At 33.1% G+C, this 27704-nt stretch overlaps 1 protein-coding gene across 1 annotated transcript in view; it reads right to left on the bottom strand.

Moving 5' to 3' along the window:
• Nucleotides 1-11603: 11603 nt before the first annotated feature.
• Nucleotides 11604-27704, bottom strand: part of LOC150108527 (VWFA and cache domain-containing protein 1-like) — a 420515-nt gene continuing 404414 nt past the window's right edge. The window contains exons 27-28 of the mRNA XM_090415949.1: nt 26773-27006; nt 11604-12322 (exon numbers count right to left, since the gene is read on the bottom strand). Of these exons, the coding sequence (XP_090272075.1) occupies nt 11880-12322; nt 26773-27006 (677 nt within the window). The 3' untranslated portion in view covers nt 11604-11879. The remainder of the gene's footprint in view (nt 12323-26772; nt 27007-27704) is intronic.

Below are 27704 nucleotides of genomic sequence, written 5' to 3' on the forward strand. Positions count from 1 at the left end.
ATTATTTAGTCTGTGGCTTACCCCATGCTGCCAATGTTCTATAGCAGTGCTTCCCAATCTGTGGTCCGCGGACCCCCCCGGGGGATCTGCGAGTAATTCAAAGGGAGTCCGCGGGATAATTTATTTTCATTAAACTTTATCTTATCATGTTGCTCACACCTGGAAGAATATGAACATAAATGATATGTTCATATTCTTCCGAATATCTCCATTTATAACAGTATTACATTGTCATAAATGACACATTCAGTGTTGTAAAACTGTAATTTATTACTTCATCTTTATGATATGTAAAATATAAAAAATTTCCATTTTGGATTTTATGGGATCCACGGTGAATTAACATTCACTACAGGGGTCCGCGACATCAAAAAAGGTTGGGAAACACTGTTCTATGGTATTCTTACCATTCATGAGTGAAAATGTCAAAATCAGAAAACAGACCTCCAAGCATAAAATCAATTAGAATCTTTCATTCAGATTTTTGAAATGAAAATATTCATTCTCTTATCAGACAAGCATAGCCTACCAGCCCATTATTTTATTTCAGTTTAAAAAAGTAATGGATATCTTGCAATGCTAAGTATGTAATAATACTGTTAAATTCAGTGTTGTTGATTATTTTAATGATATACCAATTAATACATCTCTCTCATATTTTAAATAAGATTTAAATTCAGGCTAATCAACTTTTATCCTGAATTAAAAAAATCCCCCTCACACGCCCGTTTATTTTAATAAAAATCAATAATTGGTCTGTTATGTACACTGTTAAGCTCTTGCAGACCAAAATATTTTATTTTCATCATACAATGGATTGGCGTGAAGCCACATTTTTTTTAAATAGTTTTTTTCCCTTCTTTATTTGACCCTACCTATGAAAGGTTACAAATCTATGGTACATTAATACTATGGGTGGGCTATGAATTTTTTGAAATATTTTTTATTAATTTTTTTTTACATAATTCTGGAAACCCTGCTAAGGAGACAAAACATGGAAAACTTTCAAGCCATTTCGGCTTTCAATAAATGGAGCAATGGTTTTAGAGTGAGCAATGATATTAATCTCTTACCTAAAGACAATGACAAATGCCCATGTTCACAGTACGATTTGAAAACTGCAGCCTCCTGGTTGGAGAGTAGGTACCAACTAACCAGGCTAATACTCTTAAAAAGGAATAATTGTGAGCTTCAAAAAAAAAAATTAATCTTTAACTTTTAGATAAAAAATACTGCATAAATATAATGAATGTCAATATCATTGTGCCAAATGGTGCTGCAAAACTGTGTGTATTGTAACATTACAATAGTACAGATTGTAAGAAAAACACATCTAGCACAATCCCAAAGGAAATTAAATTTGCAAGTTTTTTTGTGATTATTTTTTGTATTTCTTTATGTAATAAATGTTCTTGTTTATTAAAATATAAAAAGATGCTTGCATGCATTTCACTATATATCAAAAGCAAACTTCAAAAATTTACTTCTAATGCTACAGGACAGTATAAATAAATGTAATTCTGGAAGACACACTGTAATAAATGTTACTATCTAACTTTTTTTTACAAAAACTGACTACTTAGTGAAAATATATCCACTAAAGAGGAAATATATCTTTCTTCAGATAATTTTTATGTTCTACAGCAAAATTTAGAAAATAAAGTGTATATTAACCTCTATTGTTAACATTTTAGGGAAAGCTCATATCTGAGGGCAGTGTTTGGTAGTTTTAACTACAGTACCATTAATATAATGGAAGATTTTTTCCTCTACTACTAACAATCACTGGAATATTTACATTGCAGTTGTTGGCATAATCTTGTTATGTTCTTTTGGCATTCACTTTCTTTTTAACATTACAGTATTTCATTTTGTGAAAAAGATTATGCTGAAGTCAAGTTACTGTCATTCGAGAAAAGTATGACTAAATTCCACTTAGCCTTATAGTGATGAGTATAATAGTACTGACAGAAATTCACACTCTTATTACTTTAAACACTTAATGATTAACTTAATCTTTCCAATTCTATATGCACATTACAATAATTTTAAGATGCCAGCAGCCTCAAAAATGGTTATCTTTTTAATAACCATTATTTCTATAACATAAGAAATACAAAAGTCATCATCAGTTTCCTGATATATATATATATATACCCTCAAGGGATGTTCAGGTAATGGAGAAGTAAGAAGAAAAAATTAGTAACTTTAAATAATATATATTATTAATCTCTTATATATTTTTAATAAAAGTAGTTCTTAGCTCTAAACTCATAGCAGAGCTCTAAGAACTAGTTTTATTGATTTTAATGGAATTTAAACAATACATCATTAATCACCATGTACTTATTAATGTAATAAGTATTTTATTTTTTAGCACTTATATTTAAAAATGTCATTTTTTTTTTTTTTTTTTTTTAATACTGAAGTAGGTTATGCTTATCAGAATAAGATTTCAACTATGAGATCAATGATATGCTGAGAATTCCTATTTGGGACAGAAATTTGAGACAGTGCAATGATTGATAAGTATGGATATTGTACAGTTAAGAGTGGGAGTAAGAGTTAAGGAGATACCCGACTGGGAGAATGTTTGCTTGTTTAGAATTACAGCTGAAGTGATTAAGGCTATATAAAAGTGTGAATTTGCCACCAATTTACCTGTTTTGCAGGATGAAAAGCTCTGCCACTTCCATATGGCATGAGGCATTCAATCTCAGCTGATCTTTATAGGTTCTTTTGCACATGGAGCTTTCCAATCAAAATAGAGAGAATAAAATAAGATGATACAATGGTTAATAAGTGGACTCAAAGGGTGATATGAAAAACATGTATTAGAAAATTAGCACAAACGAGTGCAGGTCATGTAATAATAATAATAATAATGTGGAAAAGTATAAAGCTATGCATTTTGGGATAAAAAAAGATTACAAGTTGTGTACCACATTAATCGAACTGTACTCCAGAAAATTAATGAAGTTGGGATATGTGGATGTTAGATTGCAAAGGTGTCAAGATGGCTCAGCAGAAAAAAGTTACTTTTCCTTTTTATAAGGACTTTATACAGCCACATGTGAATTACTGTACTAAGATCTGGTCACCTGGGTTTTGTGGAGATGAGGAATTGGATACAGAAGCAAGTGGTTTGTTGAATGTGCTCCCTATATGACAGACTGAAAAGTTATGGGTTACAAAAGTTGGTTGGTTGATAGGAGGAAAAGAGGAGACGCAACAGAAATACTGAAGTTACTAAAAGAGTTTAATGGAATGATGCAGAAGACATTTTTCAGCATTGCTGAAGAATGGAAAATGAGTAATGTTGCCTGAGTCTGTTGTGAGTGCTTATTGGTGAATACATTCAAAGAGAGGTATGAGATACTGTGTGAATAGTACAGATATCCCACTATGAGTCTTTGGGCACCATGAAGGTTCCTGCTTAACAATAATTAAATGAATATGATTCATTTGCTATATATTTAATAAAAAAAAGTATTCATAATGATAAAAAAAAGTGACACATACTAGTTCTAGTATATCATATGATTTTTGTTCATTTAATGTTCTTGTTCTCTACTGTAATATTTCTTACTGGTATAATTATGGATAATAAAAATCCAAAAGAGAGACAAATATTTTAATTGGCTGTCAAACTTCGCTCAGTTGTCTTTCTTATATATCACAAAGTTTTATGAAGTGCTTTCATTCTGTTGTTCTTAATTTCATATTTTATTACTTTGCACAGATTAAGATTAAATCTTTGCTTTGTATTAGGCCTCAACAAAACTCTAGTTTTATTCTTGTCGTATAGCTTAAATTTAATTAGCTCAATTTATTTAGTACCTAGAAAAGAACAGCACAACTAAGAGAAAAAAGAAGTGTGTGTTTGCCATTTTGGGAATATAACAAAGATCTGTATTTAAGTTTTGTAGATCTGGAAAAGCATATGACAAGGTTCCAAGAAAAAAGCTATTCAAAATGCTATAGTTGTATGGTGTCAATGGAGCATTATATCAAGCAATACTTAAGTCTTTATTTGAGTTGTAAGTCAGCAGTTAAAAATGAAGAAAGTACAGGAAGATAGCTTAATGTTAAATCTGGTGTCAGACAAGTATGTACATTATCCCCTCTGTTATTCATTATCTATATGGATCATATTATGAAGGAAAATGGTATTAAACCTGATATCAAAATTGGAGATGTTAATGTCAGCTCTTTGCTTTATGCAGACGATGTTATACTTCTAAATAAATCCGCTAGCAGTCTGCAAGATTCCCTGACTAAATTGAATAACTGTTGTAATAGATATGGTATGAAGATCAGCAATAACAAGACAAAGACAATGAAAATAGGAAGAAGCATTGAAAATATCAACTGCATTGTGAATGGTGAACCTATAAAACAAGTAAAACATTTCAGCTACTTAGGCACATGTTTTTAGTGAAGATGGTAAATTAAATATGAAAATAGACAACAGGATGGATCAACAAAGATGGTATGGTAGGAAGTCAACTGAATAAATAAATTCTTTCTTATTCCATAAACTTATGGAATAAGAGAGAAATTAGTCAAAATGCTAAATTAGCTGTATACAAGACAGTGTTCAAGCCAATTTTAACTTACGGATCTGAAAGCTGGGTTAGAAATAAAACACTTGACCAAAGACTAGAGACCACAAATATGAGAATCCTGAGAAAGAATAGGGGCATGAAAAGAAACGAGGATATTAGGAAAAAACTTGACATTGTTAGCATCCAGGTATGTGTTAGTTGAGTTAATCTCAGGTAGTATGGTCACTTAAACAGAATGGGAGAGGAAAGATTAGCAAAGCAAGGGTTCTCTGCCAGGTTGGCAGGAAAAAGACCCAGAGGAAGACCAGGATATAGGTGGATTGATACATTAAAAAGAAGACCAATAATGTTAGAAGACCGATAATGTTAGACTCTTGAGAGGTAACAGATTGATTTGGAGGAAAATTGTAGATATGAATTTAGTGGTGATGTAAGTTTTTCATGTAGTGCTATCATATCCTGTATGCCCTTAGAGGGTACATGTCAGAAATTTGATGATGATGAATATCCAAAACAGAGACAAATATTCTAATTGGCTGTCAAACTTTGCTCAGTTGTCTTTTGTTATATCGCAAAGTTTTATGAAGTACTTTCATTCTTTGTATTAATTCTATTGTTCTTAATTTCATATTTTATTCCTTTGCACAGATTAAGATTAAACCTTTGCTCTGCATTAAGCCTCAACATATCCCTAGTTTTATTCTTGTCATGTAACTTAAATTTAATTAACTTAGTTTATTTAGCACCTAGAAAAAAACAGTAAAATCAACAGAAAAAGAAGTAGGTTTCCCATTTTTCAGAAAACAAAAAAATATAATAAAAAATCACCAACAGGAACTAAGCAACAAGAAGGTAATGTTGAACATTATCTATGATTGTGAGAATATTCTTTGTCACAAGCTATTCTGCAAGGTACAATGGTCAATAAACAGAGAAGTACATAAAGATATCTACTGGCCACTAATCACATGTTGTAACAGTGCCTGAGACTATATTGCAAAACCAGCTGAGTGATATCTCAATCAGTGGTATATTAGACTCCATCTTGCTCTCCTGATAAGTTCCTGTATGCAATCTGGACTGTTTCATTAAGTAGCAGGCATTTTCATGAAAAACAAGATATCTTTTGAAGCAATGACATCCGTTTGTAAATCTTTGGAAGCACTTTGCAGATGGACTTTCCCAGAGAAGAAATGTAGTTCATAATTAATAACACCTCAAAAAATTAAATTCAGATCACATCTAAGTGGAGTGGAGCACTTATTATATCAATTTATAAAAAGAAAACTGAATGTGAAATTTATAAAGGAATTTCTCCAAGGTACTCCAGGAAAGATTTATAAGAGCATATTAGAGTTTTAAAAATGTTAAGGAGAATCACATTTGGGGAAAACTCATCAAGAGCAACCTGAGTTCAGACTAAATAGAGATTGCTAACAAGTTTTGTTGATCCTAAAAAGGTGGTACAAAGAGTCATCTTTTGAAACCATTAAAAATTTATGGCGCAAATGGAACAATTATACAGTGTGATATGTTATACTAGCTCATAAAATCATCACAATGCATATGTAAGGTTAAATAACATGATGCTTTGATGTGCATTATCCATCTTTAGTAATAATAATAAATCTGCTACAACAAATACATATGAAATGGCAAAAAACAACTATGAAAATAGGTAACAGATAACAGAATAAGGCTGTTAATGGGGAACAGATGAATAAATATATATATGAAATAGAACAAATCAGATGAAGCATCCAACCATCGATCTACAAGGCAGCATTCAAATTAATTTTAACATACAATGTTGGATTAAAGACAGTTGCAATAAGACTGCAGAATGACAAGTCTGAAAAACATAAATAAATAAATAAAATAAGGAAGTGAACAGACGAAATTATGAACAAAACCATATTAAAATTTATAACAGAAAAGAACTTGACATCTGTTTGAAAATAGAAACATAAGTAGATAGGAACTAAATTAAAGATACAGCAATCCCTTGATTAATGCGCTCCCGATTAGGGCATCATTTTTTTTCTATACCCAAATTCAATTAGTGCGCCTACATATATCTTAAAAATTTTCTATCTATACATTTTTTATGAGTAACTATTTTAAAAATTGACTCACCAGGATGAAATAATTTAGTTAACAATTTAAAACATTTTACAAAGTTATTTTTAATGACAGAGTACTACACTATTTCATGTACATTATGTTCCAAATTTACCGCAAAAATTTATGTCTTCTGCGAATTACATAGCATTTTGCTGATCCTATTTCGTTGTCTCCTTTGCAATTATTTTCCTTACTTTTTTACTTTAATATATTTTCCCAAAATGATTCGAAAAGTAATCTCATTGGAAGAAAAACTTGAAATAATAAAGAAAAACAAACAAGGTGAGTCCAGAGCAAAGACAGGACAAGAACAACACAAAAATGGGTGAATCAACTAAACGAGCAATTTTAAGCAAAAGCTGCTGAATACAAAGAGAAAGGTAAGACCGCATCAAATTCATCATGCATGCACTCATCATAATGCAAAGTATTATGATGATTGAATTAGAGAGACTTCTTTCTACATGGATCGAAGATTGTAACCAAAAACAGATCCCACCTAAGCACTTTCCTTATTAAATCAAAAGCATTGTTTGTAACTCTTTGTAACCTTGAAAGAAAGGGCTATCGATGATGGAAAAAATGAGTTTCATGCTAGTGGTGGGTGGTTTGAGCGTTTCAAGAGAAATAGCCTACATAATGTTCTAATCACAGGCGAAGCTGCAAGTGCAGATAAGGAGGTAGCCCCAAATTATCCAGAGATTTTGAAGAAAATTGCGTAAGAAAGGGGCTATTGTAACCAACAAATATTTGATGTCGATGAAACTGGCCTTTTTTGGAAGTGAATGCCTTCCAAGACTTTTCTGGCCAAATCAGAGAAATCTCAGCCTGTCACAAAGTCAAATGAAATTACTGCTAGCAGTATGCAAGCAGTTTGGAAGCACATTCTTCCACATTGCACAAATTATTTTAAAGGCTTTTCAAATGAATCTAAGTTAAATAAATCTCATTCTGAGAAATTGAGTGATTCTGACCTGCTAAATTTAGTTGTTCAGCGGGAAGATCCTGAAGAATATGAAGAAAATTTAATCACTGACAAGCCCAAAGAGTTTTCACAGAAACAAGGTGAAAATATTTTTCATACAATCAAAGTTTTTAAGCAGCAATGCTCAGAGGCTGACCCTGATGAAGAGAGAAGAAGTAAAATTTGCAGAAGTAATAGAAGAGGCAATAAGACCATACCGTCAGTTATATGAAAAAAAGAAAGAGCATGTCCCCCCCCCCAAAGTATGTTAACTCAATTCTTTGTTAAGAAGCAGAATAATAAATTTATATTGTTTTAAAACAATATAAATTTATTGTTTTAAATTTATATATTTTATTGTCTTTCAGCTTCATGGTTTTCCTTTAACTAGGCCCTGAGATATACCCTAGGTCTTGTATAAAAAATTAAGGGTCAAAAAAGAAATTTGAGGAATGAAATATACTTTTTCCCATAGGTTATTATATTCGATTAGTGCATTTTCAATTAATATGCTTGTTTTAAAGAACGCATTAATCGAGAGAATGCTGTATATATAACTTACCTGAAAAATAATTTATCATAAAATTTTTGCTAACATAGGCATCCTTAGGATGAAATCCCTAAAACAAAGTGCATGCTTTCATAACAGAAAGTTCAAACAACAAGTCCAAATACTGTAATGTAAAAAAAAGAAAAAAAAAATTAAAGATAAAAAGCAATTAAGATGACCATAAAAGATAAACATAATCACTGTAGACTTTCTACAGCATAACAAATCAAGGGATGATTTTATATCAAATCTGGTCTTCCTTAATCCATCGTGATGCACTTGTATCTACCAGCAGTATACAGCAACCCAGAAAAAACAGTGTAACAGCGAATGCATGCTTTCCATTGTTTAAATGTTTGGAAATATTCTTCACAAGAAATGTTAACTGTTATTATTTTGCTTGTAGGTTTTTTAATTTATTCATGATATTTCCTGACAAAGTTTTTTCATGACACTAGTCGAATTGAAACAGTTTCTTTTTGACTTCTTTGTGTGCTTTAATACCAAAAATAGTGATTCCAATATGCCTTTGAAATCAAAGCTTTCTCCACAGAAGCCTACACAATGACAGAAAGTGTACTTGATAACTGAAATCACTTGAATGCCCCTTTTCTAGTCACATATCTGGGTAGCACTGCAAAAATAATTGATATCAAATCATAAATTCAGAATTGTATCCAGATATCCTTGAGAAGAATTACTTGTTAAAAGGACACTGCACGATTAAGGTGAAATCAGTTAAGACAAATGTGCATATCTTTTTATGAAGAGGTCAAAAGGGGAAATCAACCACAATGATGAATTTGATGCAGTTACTTGAACTGGCAATCTTTGATGGTATTGCTCATAAGAAAACCCACTAATAATGCAAATAGGTATTCATGTTTCCTCCTATTAATATGGAGTGGAAATTGACATAACATGAATAGAGGTTAAGAAGGACGTTTAGAACTAGGAGCTAAGTGATTAGGAGTGGGGTATCTTCAAGGTTTGTGCTAAGGTGCCTACTGTTCACAAGGTATTCACAGATGATTCAGGTTTAAATATTATGAGTAAAGTTGCTCTCTTTGCTGATAATATTATGTTGATAGATTTTACAAAGATGTGAGAAAGTAAGCTAAGCACATATATACATAAGCCAACCTGTATTTGCAGTGATAAATCTTGTATTACATCTATGTTTAGCCACAATGGTAACTATTTGGCATATAATTCACCTGCTGTTTGTTTTGTTTGTAGCATCAAGCTAATTTATCTCAGGTTCTATGGGAACTAGCTTTCTTCTAGTCGCTCTGGTTTTCCTCTTGAAACATAAAACAAATTCGAATTACTTTGGTAGTACATGTACCAAAAAAAAAAAAATAAATAAAAAAAAGGAATTTGTGTAATTCATGGTCCACCCTTCGTGGGCCATGAATTACACATGAATTATATTTTTGTAGAAGGAGATAATAATAATGTAACAATAAGAACATTGTTTATAAACCAGTTATTCATAATAAATCTGCATGTATTTAATCAGTAATAATAGGATGATCACTAAGCAACCTTCAGTTTAAATTCAGGCTGAGGGCAACTTAAGACAATTATACAGCTACTTAACAGTCAAAACTTAGCAGCAATTTTATATATATATATATATATATATATATATATATATATATATATGTATGTAGAAAGTATTTTACCTTGGGTATAATAAATGTTAAGAATACCAAGCAATTTTTAAACCTGATTTTACTCCATTTCCCAAGTAAGCAAACAGACAAATAAGTCAAGTTTGCGCCTGCAAGTGATGCAAGTCTAGCTGATCCTACAGGTAGTGCAAGACCAGGGAAACTCGTGGTAAAGGTGGCATGAGCTCTGATCACTAATCTTTATATTTACCCTTAATGCCAAAAACACAACTCCAAGAAGGAGATGCATGATGCCTCTTGCCTTTAATACAAAACATCATGCATCTCCTTCTTGGAGTTGTGTTTTGGCATTAAGGGTAAATATAAAGATTAGTGATCAGAGCTCATGCCACCTTTACCACGAGTTGCCCTGGTCTTGCACTACCTGTAGGATCAGCTAGACTTGCATCACTTGCAGGCGCAAACTTGACTTATTTGTCTGTTTGCTTACTTGGGAAATGGAGTAAAACCAGGTTTAAAAATTGCTTGGTATTCTTAACATATATATATATATATTTATTTATTTTTTTTTTTGGCAGTCATTTTAATCCAACAGTCAAACTTTTTAACCAATATTTGAGGTTAGCAAAACATCAGATCTCCCTCTATTCCAATTTGAATTATTTTCAATACCACTTAATTGTTAGTGCTCATATAAAGAGAAACTGTTTGTGCTCTGAAGATACTGGTTTGAAATCCAGGGAAATATCAGCAACTTAATAAATATCTTATTTGTTTTCGTAGTGTTAAAAAGTTATTTGTGGTTATAAGAAGAATAAATGACAATCCCTTATCCTGTCTACACACACCGATGAAAAAGAACGTACTTTTAAATCATTGTACAGAAAATATTTTTTTTTATAAATCATTGTATATGGAAGAATTATTAAGGAAATGCATGTTGAGAAAGAGTAGTGTTATTTCAACAAATAAATGAATAAATATTTCAGACAGAATCCAGAACAACTGCAGTAGTCATTTGCTTTCATAACAGTTAATGGCACTACTTCTATCAGGTTAGGAATCTGAAACATTTACTCTGAGGTACCATTTGCTATTATTATTTCGGTTTATTTATTTATTTTCCTGACCTATGTGGAGGAAAACAGACTGCTTGGTACATGTAGGCATCATGGAATTTTATTTATATCAGGAGAGAGAGAGAGAGAGAGAAGTTAGTTGCCAATATCTTTTTCTTAAGATATTGGCAACTAACTTTAATACAGCTACTTAATAGTCAAAACTTTAATCTTTACTAGAATTTATTACATAGAAGTATGCAGTCAGTTTTTGTTAGCCTTAAAGTAAATAGGAATTGCTACTGGCTCAATCTAAGAGATTTTAATTAGTGTAATGTGCTTAGATTGGTTTGATAGTTTAAAAGTATTTGGTATTTAAAATTAAAACAATTGATAACACTAGAAAATTAAACAACTTATTAGCATCCCACCCACACACCCAGTGATGTAATGTTGAGTTGAAGCCCACAGACTTAATAAATGCCTAATGTTAGTGTTTTGAAGGGTTTTTTTTTTATTTTATTTTTTTTTTTATATATATATATATATACACCTATTATGGACAAATAAAGCTCAATGACAGTAACAACAGCAAAATTGCACTTTCACTTCTGTTTACTTATTAGGAGTCATCGTGAAAAACCGTGATAGAAAAAACATGAGAATTAGAAACCAAGGTAATATAACACATACTATCCCAGATCTATATTACATGCTACTGATTAACGGCATCAATTGTCAAAGAGTAATACAAAATATTTGGTTTCAAACTGTTCTCTGTTCATTTCCAAACATATAAATCTACTGTCTACCATCCTAAAAAATGATTTTAAGTTTACAAATCAAGACAAATTTGTTTCTACAATATGTAAATAAATAAATAACAGTGCATACTAAGTGCAGCCTAACAGGTGCATTTATGAACTCTATTAATACACTTTATATACTGTACAGACTATATACACGAAAATGCAGGTATCAGTGAGTGTCCACCATATGGACTTGAACAGGAGCTAAAATGTGTCGCGGAAGCTCAGGCACAACAGTCTGTGATAGATCTCTATGTGAAGTTAGTCCCCATGGTGGAATTCCACTTATCAATGCTGCACTTGGATATGGTGTTGTACCCTGGGTAAGATAAGTAATGGGTGGTGTTACACTGTGTGGATGAGGATGAGGTACAGGTGATGAAGCTCTGCTACAACTACTCACTGACTGTTGAGAGGTAGGGATACGGTGGCGATCTTTGCCTATTAACAAAGGTTCAATATATGGCATGTGCTCAGAGTCATCATGTGGAGTCATAGTACTATATCCATGATCACTGTCTCCTCCTGGTGGCCTACGATATGCTGTATTCACTCGATATGGGGAAACAGAAATGTTTTCAAAGGTGGGTAGCATCATGTTGGAATGTCCCACTAAAAGAAAAAACAACAACCTTTTATGGATTTTTTAAAAATTTTTAGCAGTTTATTATATATTATAATAAAATTAATCAAAAATATAATTTGATCGTAAGTATTTTCAATTGTTTTCTACATAACTGCTGAGGGGATTCCATAGTTTTTTTTTTTTTTTTTTTTTTAAGAAACACAGAGAACTGACTGGAGCCAGCCTGATGTCAGATCATTACATCTACTAATTATGGAACACATTATTTGTATGAGGAGATTCCCAAAAAGTAAGATAACATGCGTTTTTTTTTCTTGGGGATATTTAATAATAGGAAGTTGAAATTATACACCAAGAAATAAGTACCTTCTCCACAAATCTCCAAATTTATAGATGCACTTCTCCCAACAACAGATCACTTTATCAATACCAGTACTGAAGAAGTCCGTTCCCACACCCAGTAACTAATATTGCACCACCTGATGAGGAAGTTCATCCATAGTCACATGCCTTCTGGAAAGGTGTTTCTTGAGGGGGAGGCAAACAAATGGAACTCTGAAGGTGTTAAGTCTGGACTGAAGGGGGGGGGGGGTGCTGGCAGTGCTTAGTCATGAACCAAAATCGCACTCCTTGTCAGGAGTCCTGGTTCTTTGTGTTGAATGTTGGCTTTCGGTTTGTACAAAGTTGCACGATAAAGTTCCGTATCGATTGATCCTTCCTTTGGCAAGAAGTCCACCAACAGAATGCCTTTGCAATTGCAGAACATTGTGGCCATGACTTTTTGGACAATGGGAACAGTTTTGAATTTTTTGTGCACAGGAGATCTTGAATGTTTCCAAGTCATGGAGTCTTGTTTGCTCTTTGGAGTCAAGTTATGAACCTACACTTCATCTCCTGTGTCTAGGCAAGCAAGAAGATCCCTGCCTTTGTCACTGTACTGCAACAGATTCTCTAGACACATCCCCACGTGTATTGCCTTGTGTTCCTCCAACAATTGTTGGGGCACCCAGTGGGAGCACACCTTTCAAAAGCTAAAGGACAATGTGAACAATTTTGTAAACAGTGGAATTACTCAATTCACCACTTGTGCACTTTCAGGCAGTTTCACTCACCAGTCTTCAAGAACAATGCCCTTAATGTGCAAAATGTTGTCTTCTTATGTGATGTTGGCCTGCCCACCCAATGTCACCACAGCCCGCTTTAAATTCATGCACCAAAAACACACCTTTGACCTCAATTTTTCCCATACACAGCAACCAGTTCATGATGAATGTCACTTGAAGTCCTTTTGCTTGCAAAAACAAATAACTTCACAGACACCTGTTTTGGACTACACTCACATGGTAGCCACCATCATGCAACTGGAATTAGCTGTAAGGTGACAGTAGTGCTACACTACAATGGCAGTCTTTTTGAATGTTATTAAAGTTTATCTGTCCACAATGTCTCATCTCATTCTCTTTCACTATTATTAAGAAGAAAAATGTGTTGCCGTACTTTTCGGAAATACCTCATAGATATTGGCCTAAATGCCGAAAGAATGATGTCAGCTGGAAACTTCGGGGTTTAGACAACCAAAATGTATTCTGCACTGGCTTAAACCAAGAGACAATAGCAGTACAAATGAAATGTCCATGTCACCCCTGGGCCATCACCAGATAAACAAGGCTCCTGCAATTTTTGCCAGAAAACTTGGAAAATCTGATTACTGGAACAAGCTCATGCTCAACATCAAAATAATTCAAGACAGGCACCATCAACCTGAGAAGCAGCAATGATGGAAAATAAGTGGAACTGGCAGAAGAATTAGAGAAGTACCACATTGATATAACTGGTGTTAACAGGTGAGATTCCTCTAAATAACAACCACAAGATGCTACATCAATGTATCAGGAAAGGAAGGAGAAAAATTATTATTATCGCGTAACACCTCCAGAGAGTCCAAAGACTCATTGAGGAAGGGGCACCTACTTTACAACTCTCTGTCTCCACCAATTACCACTACCTTCATCATCTACACCAACCGCATTATCTTCATATTTAGTGTTGAACACTAAACATGAAGATAATTTCTTCAACAGCAGGCAATTAAAAATGAGTAACAAGAGCGAAAGCAAACATTGCAATGCGGGAATTGAATAATGAGACTTTTTATATTTATTCTAATTTATATCTATTATAAGAGAAGAAGCAGAGAAATTTGGAATGATTAGAATGCAGATGACAAAGTTAGTCCTTGTTAGAGACCTAAATAGTAGAGTAGGAAATTATTACTAGACAAAGAAATGTGTTTGGAAAATTTAGAGAAAAGAGCAAAGGTAATAATAATAGTAAGTATTTCTTAGATTTCTGTTCAGAACGCAGACTAGTTATCACCATTTGTGCACAACAAAAAGATGTGCACAAATTCATATAGAGAGAACACACACACACACACTACAATTAAAGTTTGGTCAATAAAGAAGGGCTTCAATACTTTCCTTGAATAAATTTTGATATTTAATACATAGATCTATGTAAAAGTTTGGTATTATCCTATTAGATCTCTTAGTGTAAATTCCATACTGTGCAAGGCCAAATTTATAAAGTCTGATTAGTTATATATATGGTCTTGATGTTCAGAAATAGAGCAGTCTCCCAATTTATCCATAATAAGGCAGCATCATTGGTGAAAGTTTTTTCTTTAGAGAAGGTTTGGTGAATTTAGGAGTTTTGACATGAGACAATGTCAAAACTCATCATTGTATCTTCAAATGACAGCTTTATGTCTTATTTTTCTCTTCATGAATATTCCTCATAATGAGATAATAGAATTTTTAGTCTAAGGATTTCCATCTAACATAATGGACTTATTTAAATTCATGATCACATCTGGTTACTTCATGTGGAAAGATAAACTATATAAACAAATTGAAGGAATGGAACTGTAATCACCAAACTTAGCTAAGAGTGCTAATCTTTAGAGAACTCTTAAGAGAGAGTGGAAAACTAGTGGAGGAAAAAGGGAACATATTTTTAATGAAAGCCCATCTCATTAAAAACAAACAATTAAGGGTGAAGAATTAAATAATCTGAAAGCTCTTATTTAGGAAAAAAAACAAACAAATGTTGTCTTTTTCCAAACTTTTTCAGGCTTCCAATAAGTAGTATTCTCACATAGAGTAAAAATTCACCTACCACCTAAAGATATTCACAAACACTCATGCAGTAGTGGAAGTTATCTCAACTTACAGGATGGAGGGGTATTTACTATCCACTCAGCCAATTAGTTTGGTATTTTGATGGAAATAATTATTGTTGCATTTCAAGTGAAAACAATATTAAAAATTCCCAAAAAAATTTGGTGTCCTCTTTCAATACACTACTTCAGTGAAAGGAAGACTACTTTGTATGCTTGTCAGATCTGGATTCCACAGAATGTCAAACCTAGAATCCCCTTTTACAATCTGCTTTGTCTTAAAATTTCCTTACCACACTTGACTGTTTTTTATATGCTGTCTTTATCACTTGGCAAATTCTGATAACTACTCTGACTTCTCTATCTCTAAAGCATGAATTTTTGCATCCAAATTACCCAAAATGTGAAGTCATTTTCTATGACGATTTCAATATGATACAAATAGATTATAGATTCAAGAATGGAAATGTTATTCACATGGCCAATTAAATTTCATGCTGGTAATAATATCCAATGCAGACTGTCCATCTGCCCAATAATACCAGATAATGCTTACCATCATCCTCTCAGCCCTTGACCTTTTCTTAACAACCTCTACTTCCATAGATCACAGCTCTCCTCATGATAACTCAGACAATAACTTTCTCTACATTTCGTTTTTTACAGCATACTTTACACGGCCATTTTCTTCTGTTTTGTATTCTCTGGCACTGCAAAATAATCCAAGATTTCTACTTCTCTCCTACTATGTTCTGATTACTGTTTCTGCCCTCCCTTCAAACACTAGCTTCAATCAAATATTGAATATTAATCCTTGCTGGAATGAGGGCTTTCAATCTGCAATCCAAAATCCAAGCTGCAGTTCTTCAAATGTTGACTAAGCATTCAAAGATAATCAGTAGATCTCAAGTGGTTCAAATCAAACCCCTCAAATTTATATTTGTTATGGACTTCAGTAAGAAATGTGTATTTTAAAAAAAAGATTTAAATCACACTTTGAAAGTTATACTAGTCAAGGCTACCAGGAAATTTCTGCCCATCTATGATTCTACTTCTCACATTCTAATGGTATTATGATAACACCCATAATCTACTCTATAATATAAAATGATAAGTTTTTTGTAATGCTTTTGTGTCAAGTTATTTTAAAACGTTTTGAAACTCGGGGGCTACCCTGAGTGTCGAGTCTTCAAAATCCAAGGAGAAATGGCCTACCAGTCCACAACTCGGGGGATGTACCCCCTTTCGAGTCTTCAATATTCGAGTCACCAGAATTCAAGGAGAATTGGCCTACCAGTCCGGAACTCTGGGGGAGGGGGGGGGGGCTTCCGAGTCTTCAAAATTCGAGTCATCAGAATTGAATTAGATCAGAATTCAAGAAGAACTGGTCTAAGAGTCCGGAACTCGGGGGGGGGGGGGGGGGGGGGCGATGTAGGCATCGGGGGGGGGGGGGGACCCTTTCAAGTTCTCAAAATTCAAGGAGAACCGGCCTACCAGGCCAGAACTTGGGGGGGGGGCACCATAGGCATCAGGGGGAAGAGCCCCCTAGTAAAAAATAAAAAGGCTAACTTTTTGGCAGCAATCTTGATACAACTCCTGTATGGATGACCAAAGCACACACTTTCCACTATATTACGAACCTTACTGCATACTTTCTCTTATCTTTTGTCATAAGAAGACACTTAAATGCTTTCTAGTCTAGATAGCACCCCCCCACACACACACACCTCACCAACCAGACTGTGCACCAGAATTAACACACATCCCATATTAATGTACAAGCTGTTATACTAATTTATCTGGTTTACTTGGCAGCATGGTTAATTAAGCCTATACCACCTTAAAAAAATCTTATTAATCAAACTATCAACCCATTTATCTCCAAATCCTTTAAAATTAATGGAGAGAGAGAGTCATTAACATCCTAAATTTCTTCAGTACCTGGAGACCAATCAATTAGTGATCATCAATATGGATTCTACTACTGTTTCTCCATAGCAGATTTTCTAGCCAACCTTCCTAACATTCAAACATAAGTCATAGAAAGGTGTGGAGATGCCCTCACAGGCCCTCAAGACATGATCAAATCTGGTGTGGATGTCTACTTATCTAGCTATTATCTTATGGCCTACTTCCTTTGAACTGGATTGCCAATTTCTTCTCATGCTGTTAAATGCATGTCATGGTAGGTTCTTTTTATTCAGGGTTATGCATGTTCGTCCTGCTATCCCTCCTATGCATTAATGATCTCCTCTCACTTACAAATCATGCACAACTCTGGCTGACAGTATTCATTTGAGAAACCCTGTAGCAAATGATACAAGCTTCAGAATCTTCCATGTTTTAAAACATTAATCCTGTTTTTTCTCTCTCTCTCCAGTATTAGATAGACAACCATGTGAACTTAATGCAATCAAAGGTTTTCTCACAAGAAAGACTATTTTGTGTCTCACATGTAGATACTGACCAGTATTAATTTTTTTCCCCCTGTATATTTCAAAAGTGATATTACTATGATCTTCAACTGAGAAAAGAACATCCAAGAAGGAATTTGATCCTATATCAAATTCCTAAAGATTAATCATCCATATAAGAACAGCAGCAATTCTAATTCAGTCTAAGTCTAGTCTGCCACTTAGAAATATCTCAAATGCTGAATATAATGCTTTAAAAGATCCTAGAAAAAAAATAAAAACACCCTAATATTAAAAGCTGACAAAGCAATGCAGCCGTAATTTTGGATTCAAATGATTATACAAATGATGATAATATAAACATTCAACTTAGACCTACAGTGGAAGCCAGATATATCTCTCTAGTCTACCAGCACCATATCTGGGAAAAACATCATCTTGTAGAAAAAACTCTAAGGATTTTATAAACAACAAAAAAAAAAGACACAAAACTTATTCCCAAAGACATCCTGGGTACTTTGAACATAAAAAGCTTATTTACCAAGAGAAGAAACAATCTTAATCTTAGAAAACATTTTCCTACCTGATACTGTTAAACTTTTCAAACATTTTCTTCAAATTCCAGGACTGCTATTTTGAACACTTACCATGGAAGTAGCAATTTCTCTACACCTAGCTAACCTATACGAAAGGTCTGAACAACCAGTTATTGAAAAATACCATACCAGACCAAGATTATGGGCAAGATATGTGGACAATGTTTTCATCATTTGACTAAGCTCAGAAGAAATTCTCCATAACTTCAGTGACTTCCTTAACAGTTTAAATCACAAAATCCATTATTTACATCAGAAGTAGAAAAAGATAGATCCATTTCCTTCTTGGATGTTCTCATCAACTGAAAATCATAGTAATCATACTTTTGAAGTATATAGGAAAAAAAAAAACACACACACACATCAATACTGGAATAGTATCTGCATGCCAGTTGCCACCACTGCCCAGCATAAAAACAGGGCACTACCACCCATAAACAGAGAGCTGTTATAATATCAATGATAAAAAGAAAGAAGAAATATCTTATATTAAAGAGATTCTTCAAAAAATATGCTTACAACATCAGAACAATTAACATCTTAAATAAATTATATATTATCACATACTCCAAGACAACAACCTGATGACAACAGAGGTGCAATTTCCTTACCTTATATCAGAAATGTTACACAAAATAACAAAAATCCGACAACAACGAAACTTTAGAATTATTAGTAAAATAATATTTGGTTTACAGATCAAGTATTGATAAAATTTATTAACTCTACCAACTAGTTTTGCCACACTTTAACTGTTAGCATCTTCAGGACACTGACATATAGGCTTAAAACAATCTCACAATTATGAGTAACTGTAAAACTGACAAGAATAATTACAAATAAAATAGCATTGAACGTGAGTGAAACACGTATTGCGTGTACAAGGTTAGCTAGCTGTTCCCCTTACATAGAGGAAAACTACCATTCAAGAATTTTCAAAGCAGCAGCCACAGTCGCTCGTTCAACTGTTAACCTTAACAGAAATCAAGGTTTTATACTCCCAGAGATATGGAAAACCCTAATTAGATCTCTAAAAATACAAGAAATGAACTTCAACACAAACTACAGGAAGTTCCTTAGCAACAGCTAGCTAACCTTGTACACGCAATATGTGTTTCACTCACGTTCGATGCTATTTTATTTGTAATTATTCTTGTCAGTTTTACAGTTACTCATAATTGTGAGATTGTTTTAAGCCTATATGTCAGTGCCCTGAAGATGCCAACAGTTAAAGTGTGGCAAAACTAGTTGGTAGAGTTAATAAATTTTATCAATACTTGATCTGTAAACCAAATATTATTTTACTAATTCATATGATCAAGAAAATAAACCTCCATTACTTTAGAATATTTTTTGACCTCTACAAAAGTCTACATGATGTTATTGTCAAAACCTCAACAACCTATGAAGAGACCAGAAATATACAAAATCTATTGTAATTGCAGCATTTGTTACATTGGACAGACAGAGCAATCTGAAGAAATGCATAAAAAAAGAACATGCTCGAGATGTGGAGAAGAAACGAGCATATAAATCTACTAGCTTTTCATGCCCCAATGAAATTAAGTCAACTCATAAATATTCAATATATAGAATTCAGTAATTATGTATGTAAATTTAAGAAAGTCAGCAAGATGATGTGATGTCGAACCCTGTAATAAACACCAAGGCCAAATCTTACATCGACTCTGGGCAGCATACATAAAAGATCTATACATTAATGAACGAGGTCAATTTTTAGATAAGGTCTGGTGTAACAATAAAACACGTGCATGATTTCTCACTCCTACATTCAACATATCTCATATGATGAATTAAAAAATAAAAGTTTGTAGTTTAGAAATCACTTTATAAATTACCTCTTTATATATATGTTTTTTGTCTCAATCTGAAGAAGCATATAATAGGGCTGTATGAAACTGGTCATTGATTTTAATGAAGCATTTTTACTTTTTTTGTCATTAATTAAAAAGTAATAATATGACAAGGTGCCAACAGAAAAGTTGTTCAAAGCGCTGCACTCATATGGTGTAAATGGGATACTGTATAGAGCAATGCATAGTCTGTATTTGAGATATGTCAGCAGTTATAATTGAAGGAGATACAAACAGGAAGATGGTTTGATGTTAAAAATGTGTGAGACAAGGGTGAACATTATCACCACGTTATCAAATTATGAAGTGGCATTAAACCTGATTTCAAAATTGGAGATGTTAATCTTGGCTCTTTAGATGATATTATACTCCAAAATAAATCCAGTACAAGTCTTCAGGATTCCCTGACTATAGTGAATAACTGCTGTAATAAATTTGGTATGAAAATCAGTAATAAAAAGACAAAATTTTCGAAAATAATGAAAACAGACAGGAACACTGAAAACATCAACTGCATTTTGAATAGAAATCTATAGAATAAGTAAAACATTTATCTGCTATCTTCACTAATTTTAGTGAAGATGGCAGATTAAATTTAGAAATAGACAACAGAATTAGCAAAGCTGATATGGTAGAAAGTGAACTTACTAAACTTATGTGGAATAAAAGGGAAATTAGTCAGAACCTAAACGAGCTGTATATAAGACCATGTACAAACCAATTTTAACATATAAATCGGAGAGCTGGGTTAGAAATAAAAACACTTAAAATCAAAGACTGGAAACCAAAGATATGAGAGTTCTGAGAAAGAGTAAGAGATTGCATCAATTGCAGTATCATGCTAAAAATAAGGATATTAGGAAAGAGCTTGCCATTGTTAGCATTCAAGAATGTGTGAGCACAGCTAATCTCAGGTGATATGTTCTCTTAAACAGACTGGGAGGAAAAAAGACCAAGATTATGGTGGATTGATACAGTATAAAGTGCTATAGAAATATTGGACAGGAATATAAGATGATAATATTGGATTCTTGACAGATAACAGATTAATCTGGGAAACAATTGTCAATTGGAAGTTAGTAATGATGGAACTCTTTCATATCTTACTATCATAATATCCCCCCAGGTACATATCAGGAATTTGATGATGAAATAATGCAGCTCTCACCCCAGCATGAAAGGCAGTAAATCTACAGTACAGTACAGTAGTTAGTGTAAGTGTTTAGATTTTTTTTATATATATTTTATTAATTTATTTTTGTACCAGGAAACTTTCCTCTCTAACAAAAACTAATACTTTTTTCAAGCCTTCAATAAGCAGGATGATGGTCTTTCACTGGATAATGAAATCCATCTTTCACTAAAGATGAATAATGAAAAATAAATAGACATTCCACAAATATTATATTTACAGGATTTGAAGTCAACTTTTTGACTAAAGAGCAGCAACACATGATCTACTGGATAACCAGAGTGGAATGAGAATTAAAGTTCTCACCTTTCCTTATGTATTAGGCTCAGTGGTTTGTTATAAACAAGGAACTTTGGCTTAAACAGAAAACTGATGTAATGTTGTAGCAGGTAATTCAATATTTATGTAGTCTTGCTATATCTGGCGATGCTTATATTCTCTAGCATTGGCCACTGAATTAGAAGCTTTTATTTACTTCACAGAAATTAGTGGTTTCTATATAAGTATGCAACTGCCCATACCAGTCTTCTTCAATTCCCTGTGCATAGTTTAGTGAGATATGGGTCAGGAACAGTCCTCATTAAATGCTTTGGTCAGTTGCTGCACATAGGAAGTTCTGTTTATCCATACAAGCCTTCTCAGACAACAGCAATCTTGTTCCTGACAGACTGAAAATAAGAAAGTAAACCAATAATCTATATTGCTTTTTCAAGCAATATGGATTATTTTTCCCACTGATTAAACACCTAGGATATCTTACCTTTTGAGAAACCAGTCAGCTCTGCTGATTTCAAAAAATTGTGGCTCCAGCCAGACAGACTCCTACAATAAGCCCTTTATTGAACTCCAAAAGATCCTTCATTTTTCCCATTGTGATCAACACTATTGATAATTACTGACCAGCAGCATTCTTAAATAGCTGACTAGAGCATGTGGTGATACAAGTGACCAAGTAGTTTTGCATATTGCTGCATAAGCAATGTTTATGCACATCTGCATAAAGGTTTCTAATTCAGTGGCCAGTATGTGTAGTTTGTCTGTCTTACATAATGAAAACCTAAGTTTCTAAATATGTCACTTTTGTAAGAGACTGGCTAACTTACTTTCACATAAAAAGAACATTAAATGTTCCTTAGATTCTAGAAAGGATTTGAACCAGTCTTTTCAATATACCATTTTGTCATAACTGACTGTGCTAGAGTCAGTTATGACAAAATTTTTAATATCTGAATAATTAAAATAAAAGAAATATGAGATTTTAATCTACAGCCTATTGGGTGGAGAGCAGAAATGCTATCTAGTTGGCAAACTAGGCTAGCAATGAAAATGAAAGTTTTTTCAATTTTTAAATATCAAAAAAGATGCAAAATACAGAGAATGTCATCCCATGTGTTGTGATTGTTAAACATATATATCAAAATTGGTTCCTTAACATAGCTAGCTGTATAAGTCTGATATTGTGGCTCAGTTGGTTATCAGGGTATTTAACTATAAGAGTGGTCAAGTTGCCTGTTTGGAATTATGACTGAAGCAACTAAGAATATGAGATCAGTGTTATCTTGGCTGTTAAAGCATGTGTTCATCTGAGCCAGTTTACCTGTCTGCAGAATGAAAAATCCTGCCACTTCCATATGAGCATAGATAATTTGCATTCAGCTGAAACTCTTACAGAGGTTCTTTGCATCCTAGATAGGATTTGAATCTCCCAGGTATAATCTGAAAATTTATTTGAAAATCATATTTTTAAACATAATTATTATTGACTGAGTTAAAGGAATTGGAGTGGTAAGGAGACAACATACTACCAAACATTAATATTAACAGTGATGCATAGAAGTATATATATTAAAATAAGTGCAATAATTTTTAGTTTAAATAAATTTAATTTTTCACCTTTTTTTTTATTCCTTAAATGAGTAAAATAGGAGTGTTATACAAAACTTTCTGATATGATATTATTCACTTTTGAAATGTAAATATTTTACAGAAGAACATACAGTATATTACCTTTATCTTCCTAAAGATATTCACGATGGAATATGAGATCAGTAAATTTCTGATCTCAAGAAATGAACTGACAGAATCTAAGCATCAAATGTTTAGATTTCATGACAACAAAAATCAGATCAAAACATTTGCAATATGGTATTATTTAATTCTGCGACTTGTTTAATAAGTTTTGTTACTACAGAAAAAATTGAGCACTCTAAAATCAGTAAGACAGCTGTTAAGTTTTCATACATGTTAGGTTGACAAGGTAAGTTAGCTAGTTCGCTCATGTATAAGATTTGTTATCTTACCGTGTTGCAACAAGAATCAAACCTGGCTCTCTTCCAACCAAATGGCGCAAAGTTTAATTGTTTCTTCCTTTATATTAAAATATTAATGATCTCAAGAAATGAACTGACAGAATCTAAGCATCAAATGTTTAGATTTCATGACAACAAAAATCAGATCAAAACATTTGCAATATGGTATTATTTAATTCTGCGACTTGTTTAATAAGTTTTGTTACTACAGAAAAAATTGAGCACTCTAAAATCAGTAAGACAGCTGTTAAGTTTTCATACATGTTAGGTTGACAAGGTAAGTTAGCTAGTTCGCTCATGTATAAGATTTGTTATCTTACCGTGTTGCAACAAGAATCAAACCTGGGTCTCTTCCAACCAAATGGCGCAAAGTTTAATTGTTTCTTCCTTTATATTAAAATATTAATTTAATTCTAATTAAAAGAGGAATGAAAAAATTTTAGCATCACCACCAAATTCTTGATATGTATCCTCAATGGGCATGCAGAAAACCATGACAATAATAATAATGTCAACTTCTTGGGAACTTAACATAAAGACATGTGCACACAAGTACTACATAATAGCAAATGAGAACTGAAGCTAGGATGCTAACGTTTTCCTAAAGTCCTGGTGGTGCCCCCCACCAGGAACATTGTGTTAGTAATAACTAGTCCTGGTGGACTAGTTATTACTAACACAATGTTCCAACATAAAAATGTGCACAAATTCACATGGAGAGAAGAGGCTAGGAATAAGAAAAGTCTCATTGACTATGTTATTGTTGATAGTGATGTTTTCTCCCTGGTGCAGGACACCAGAGTGCACAGAGGATTTGAAATTGGAAGTGATCACTATTTAGTCTTGAGCAGGATAAAATTGAATTTCATATTGAAAAGAAAAACATGCAAGAAAGTTTTAAAGCAATAAAAGTTGAGCAGCTCTCAGATGTGAACTGTAGACTAAAATACACAAACATTATTTAAGAAAAAATGAAAGAGTTTGAGAACAGAAACCAAACTTTGGAGATGCAGTGGCAAGCCCTGAAGAAAACATTGATTGATTCAGCTAGAGAGGCATGTCGTGAAGTTGTCTGCAAGGATAGAAAAATCAGAACTTCATGGTGGACACAGGAAGTTAAAGAGGTAGTGAAGGAAAAGAAGAAAGCATATTAAAAGTTTTAAGTTTTCCTGCGAAAACTTTTGATATGCAACTTCTATATATCATTTTTAATGATAAAATTTCAGATAATGTCTATTCATGTTAATCATTCTTACAATAACCACATTTACCGGCTGTTTCGATGATTCTTTATAAGCAATTTTCTTTTCTGTAATTAAGGAAATAACCTAAAAGGTTCCAATGACATTAGAACCTTAATTTTAACTAAGTAGGCAAACAATTTTGTAAATCTTATTATTTTTTCACTTTAGTAAATAACTGATATTTTGATAGTTCTGTATAACAAGCATGAATAACATCTTTGCAGCTTTTCATTGCTTGATATGTACCTTTAAGAAGTGTACAGAATACTATGAGATATATGAAAGTTTACATTACTGACTTTCTATTGACACTTTTTCCCTCCAAACTAGTCTCTCTGATCTGTCATGACTCCAATATTATCAGATTTTATATTTTGGTCTTCTAGGACACTTCTAGCTACATTAGTCAACCTAGATCTTGGTCTTCCTCTTGGTCTTTTCCTTGTCAACCTGGAATCAAACACCTGTTTTGCTAACCTTTCCTTAATCATTCTGTTTAAATGACCATGCCATCATAGATTAACTGTGAATATGGACTCCTGAATGCCAACAATATCAAGTTGCTGCTATGTAATATGTTCATTTTTAATGCAGGTGTGAATTCATTTTAATACAATACCACCTATTTGCTCTTTCACTAATTTTTCTCAAAAAAAAATTCTCAGATTGCTGTCTCAAGTCTTTCATCAGTTGCTTAACTTCTAACCAAATTCTCAGGCCCAAAATTAAAGCTGGTTTGAACACTGTCTTATGTATTGCTCATTTAGTGTTTTGTCTTTCTCTCTTATTCCATATAAATTCATTTTTGACCTCCCACCATATCAGTTTTGCTTATTCCATAGGTTCCCTATTCAGGATGCACCCAATCTTTTCAATGTTCTTACTTATTTTCACGATCTGTAAAAGCTTGCAATACATAACTTTGATTGCCTGGTGTGAATATCAATGGGAGGAATGAAGTGGCTTGAAAAAATCCCATATTTCATCTCTTGAGTAGGGTTTCTAAATTACTTTACACCCAATTCATCGATGATACTAAATGTGCCACAGATTATCAGCTTTTTGTAGAATGAATTCAATAAAAACAGTTATACATTTAAATCAAGTAAGCATTACAGTTTGGACCATAATCTTAACTGCTTGTCATCTTCAGGGACAGATAAACAGATCTAAAACTGGAGAAACTATATTTGTGATATAGTCTTCAGGTAATAGATGATGTTACTGTCTAGTGTGAGCCCCTAAACCAGCTAAACAGATAAGAAGTGTCTTGGAAAAAAAAAAAAAAAGGTTGGTTCTCTAAAGCAAGGTTTCTAAGTTATCCAATCCTTAGCCTAACAACTGTACTAATTCACATTGTGTATGTGCTGTTGACATGTCTAGCTAGGTACTAGTTAATAAAATCATTTTTTTCACTAATCAATAGGTAATTAAAATCAGGCAGTATTTAAATTTAAGCTATCATTGCAGTTGAGTTTCTAAAACACAGCAATGATCTGCTTTTCCTGCAACATTTCACTCATTAATCACACCAACTAACCCATCCATACAGCAATGTAGGCTCTCCCCCCCCCCCCCCCCCCCCCCACCACACACACACACACACACACACACACACACAGGTAGTTTTCACAAGCATTATCAAATTTGTTATATCAGCTTGACTCACCTGCATTTATTGGTTCTTCATGTCGTTCCATGTCATCGGGTTCATTATCTAACTGAGACATTCTAACCATTGTGTCAGGTGGAGATGACACAAAGTGTGCAGATGTCCCTCTGCGAACATGATTACGATAACAATAAACTCCAAGTGCCAGAACTACAAAACATGCCATAATTCCTCCTGCTACAGGACCAACAGGGGTACTTTTAATAGTAAGGAATTCTTCTGCTGGTAGACCTGGTTAGAAAAGTACAATTTTAATATACTGAATAATTTAAAGATAAGCATTTTACTAAATATCAGATAATACTTAGAACATGCTTCATCAGCTATCCGAAATTCTTTTGGACAATCTTTGATATAAAGCAATGTGGTTATCTCCCAGTTTTGTATACTTGTTTTTATTCATAGTAATCACAACTAGTAATGCTAAATTTCATCATCTACAGTTTGCATACATTTTTCACTAACAAGTGGCTTAGAAGAAAAATATTCATAAATGAAAACCAGTTTATCTTGGAGTAAATATATTTTTTTGCTGTGATAAGTACTTTATTAGATCACTTTTTATTCATCTTACCTGTTCGTCTGCAGGCATACATTTCAGTGAAATTTGGGAAATTCAATGAAATTTATCAGGCTATCTCAATTGGGTTTAAATCAGGAAGTACTAAAACTGTAAACTTATAATTCTGTGTTATAATATATTATTTTTTTATTTTATTTTGTTTGGAATTATTGCAGAAGCGACTAAGGTTATGAGGTCAATGTTTTATGCTTGTTAACTGAGTGTGCTCTTCTGGCCAGTTTGCCTGTTCTGGGAAGGATAACACCTGCCACTATCATATGAAATTGGCTAGCTCCACAGTTAGCCAAAAATGAAAACTCCTTTATAAAGGTTCTTTCTATCCTAAACAGGATTTGAACTAGGTCTT

Source organism: Typopeltis vanoorti, chromosome 3 (assembly GCF_054136105.1).
Source record: "Typopeltis vanoorti isolate ZY-2024b chromosome 3, IOZ_Tvanoo_1.0, whole genome shotgun sequence".
Classification (NCBI taxonomy): domain Eukaryota; kingdom Metazoa; phylum Arthropoda; class Arachnida; order Uropygi; family Thelyphonidae; genus Typopeltis; species Typopeltis vanoorti.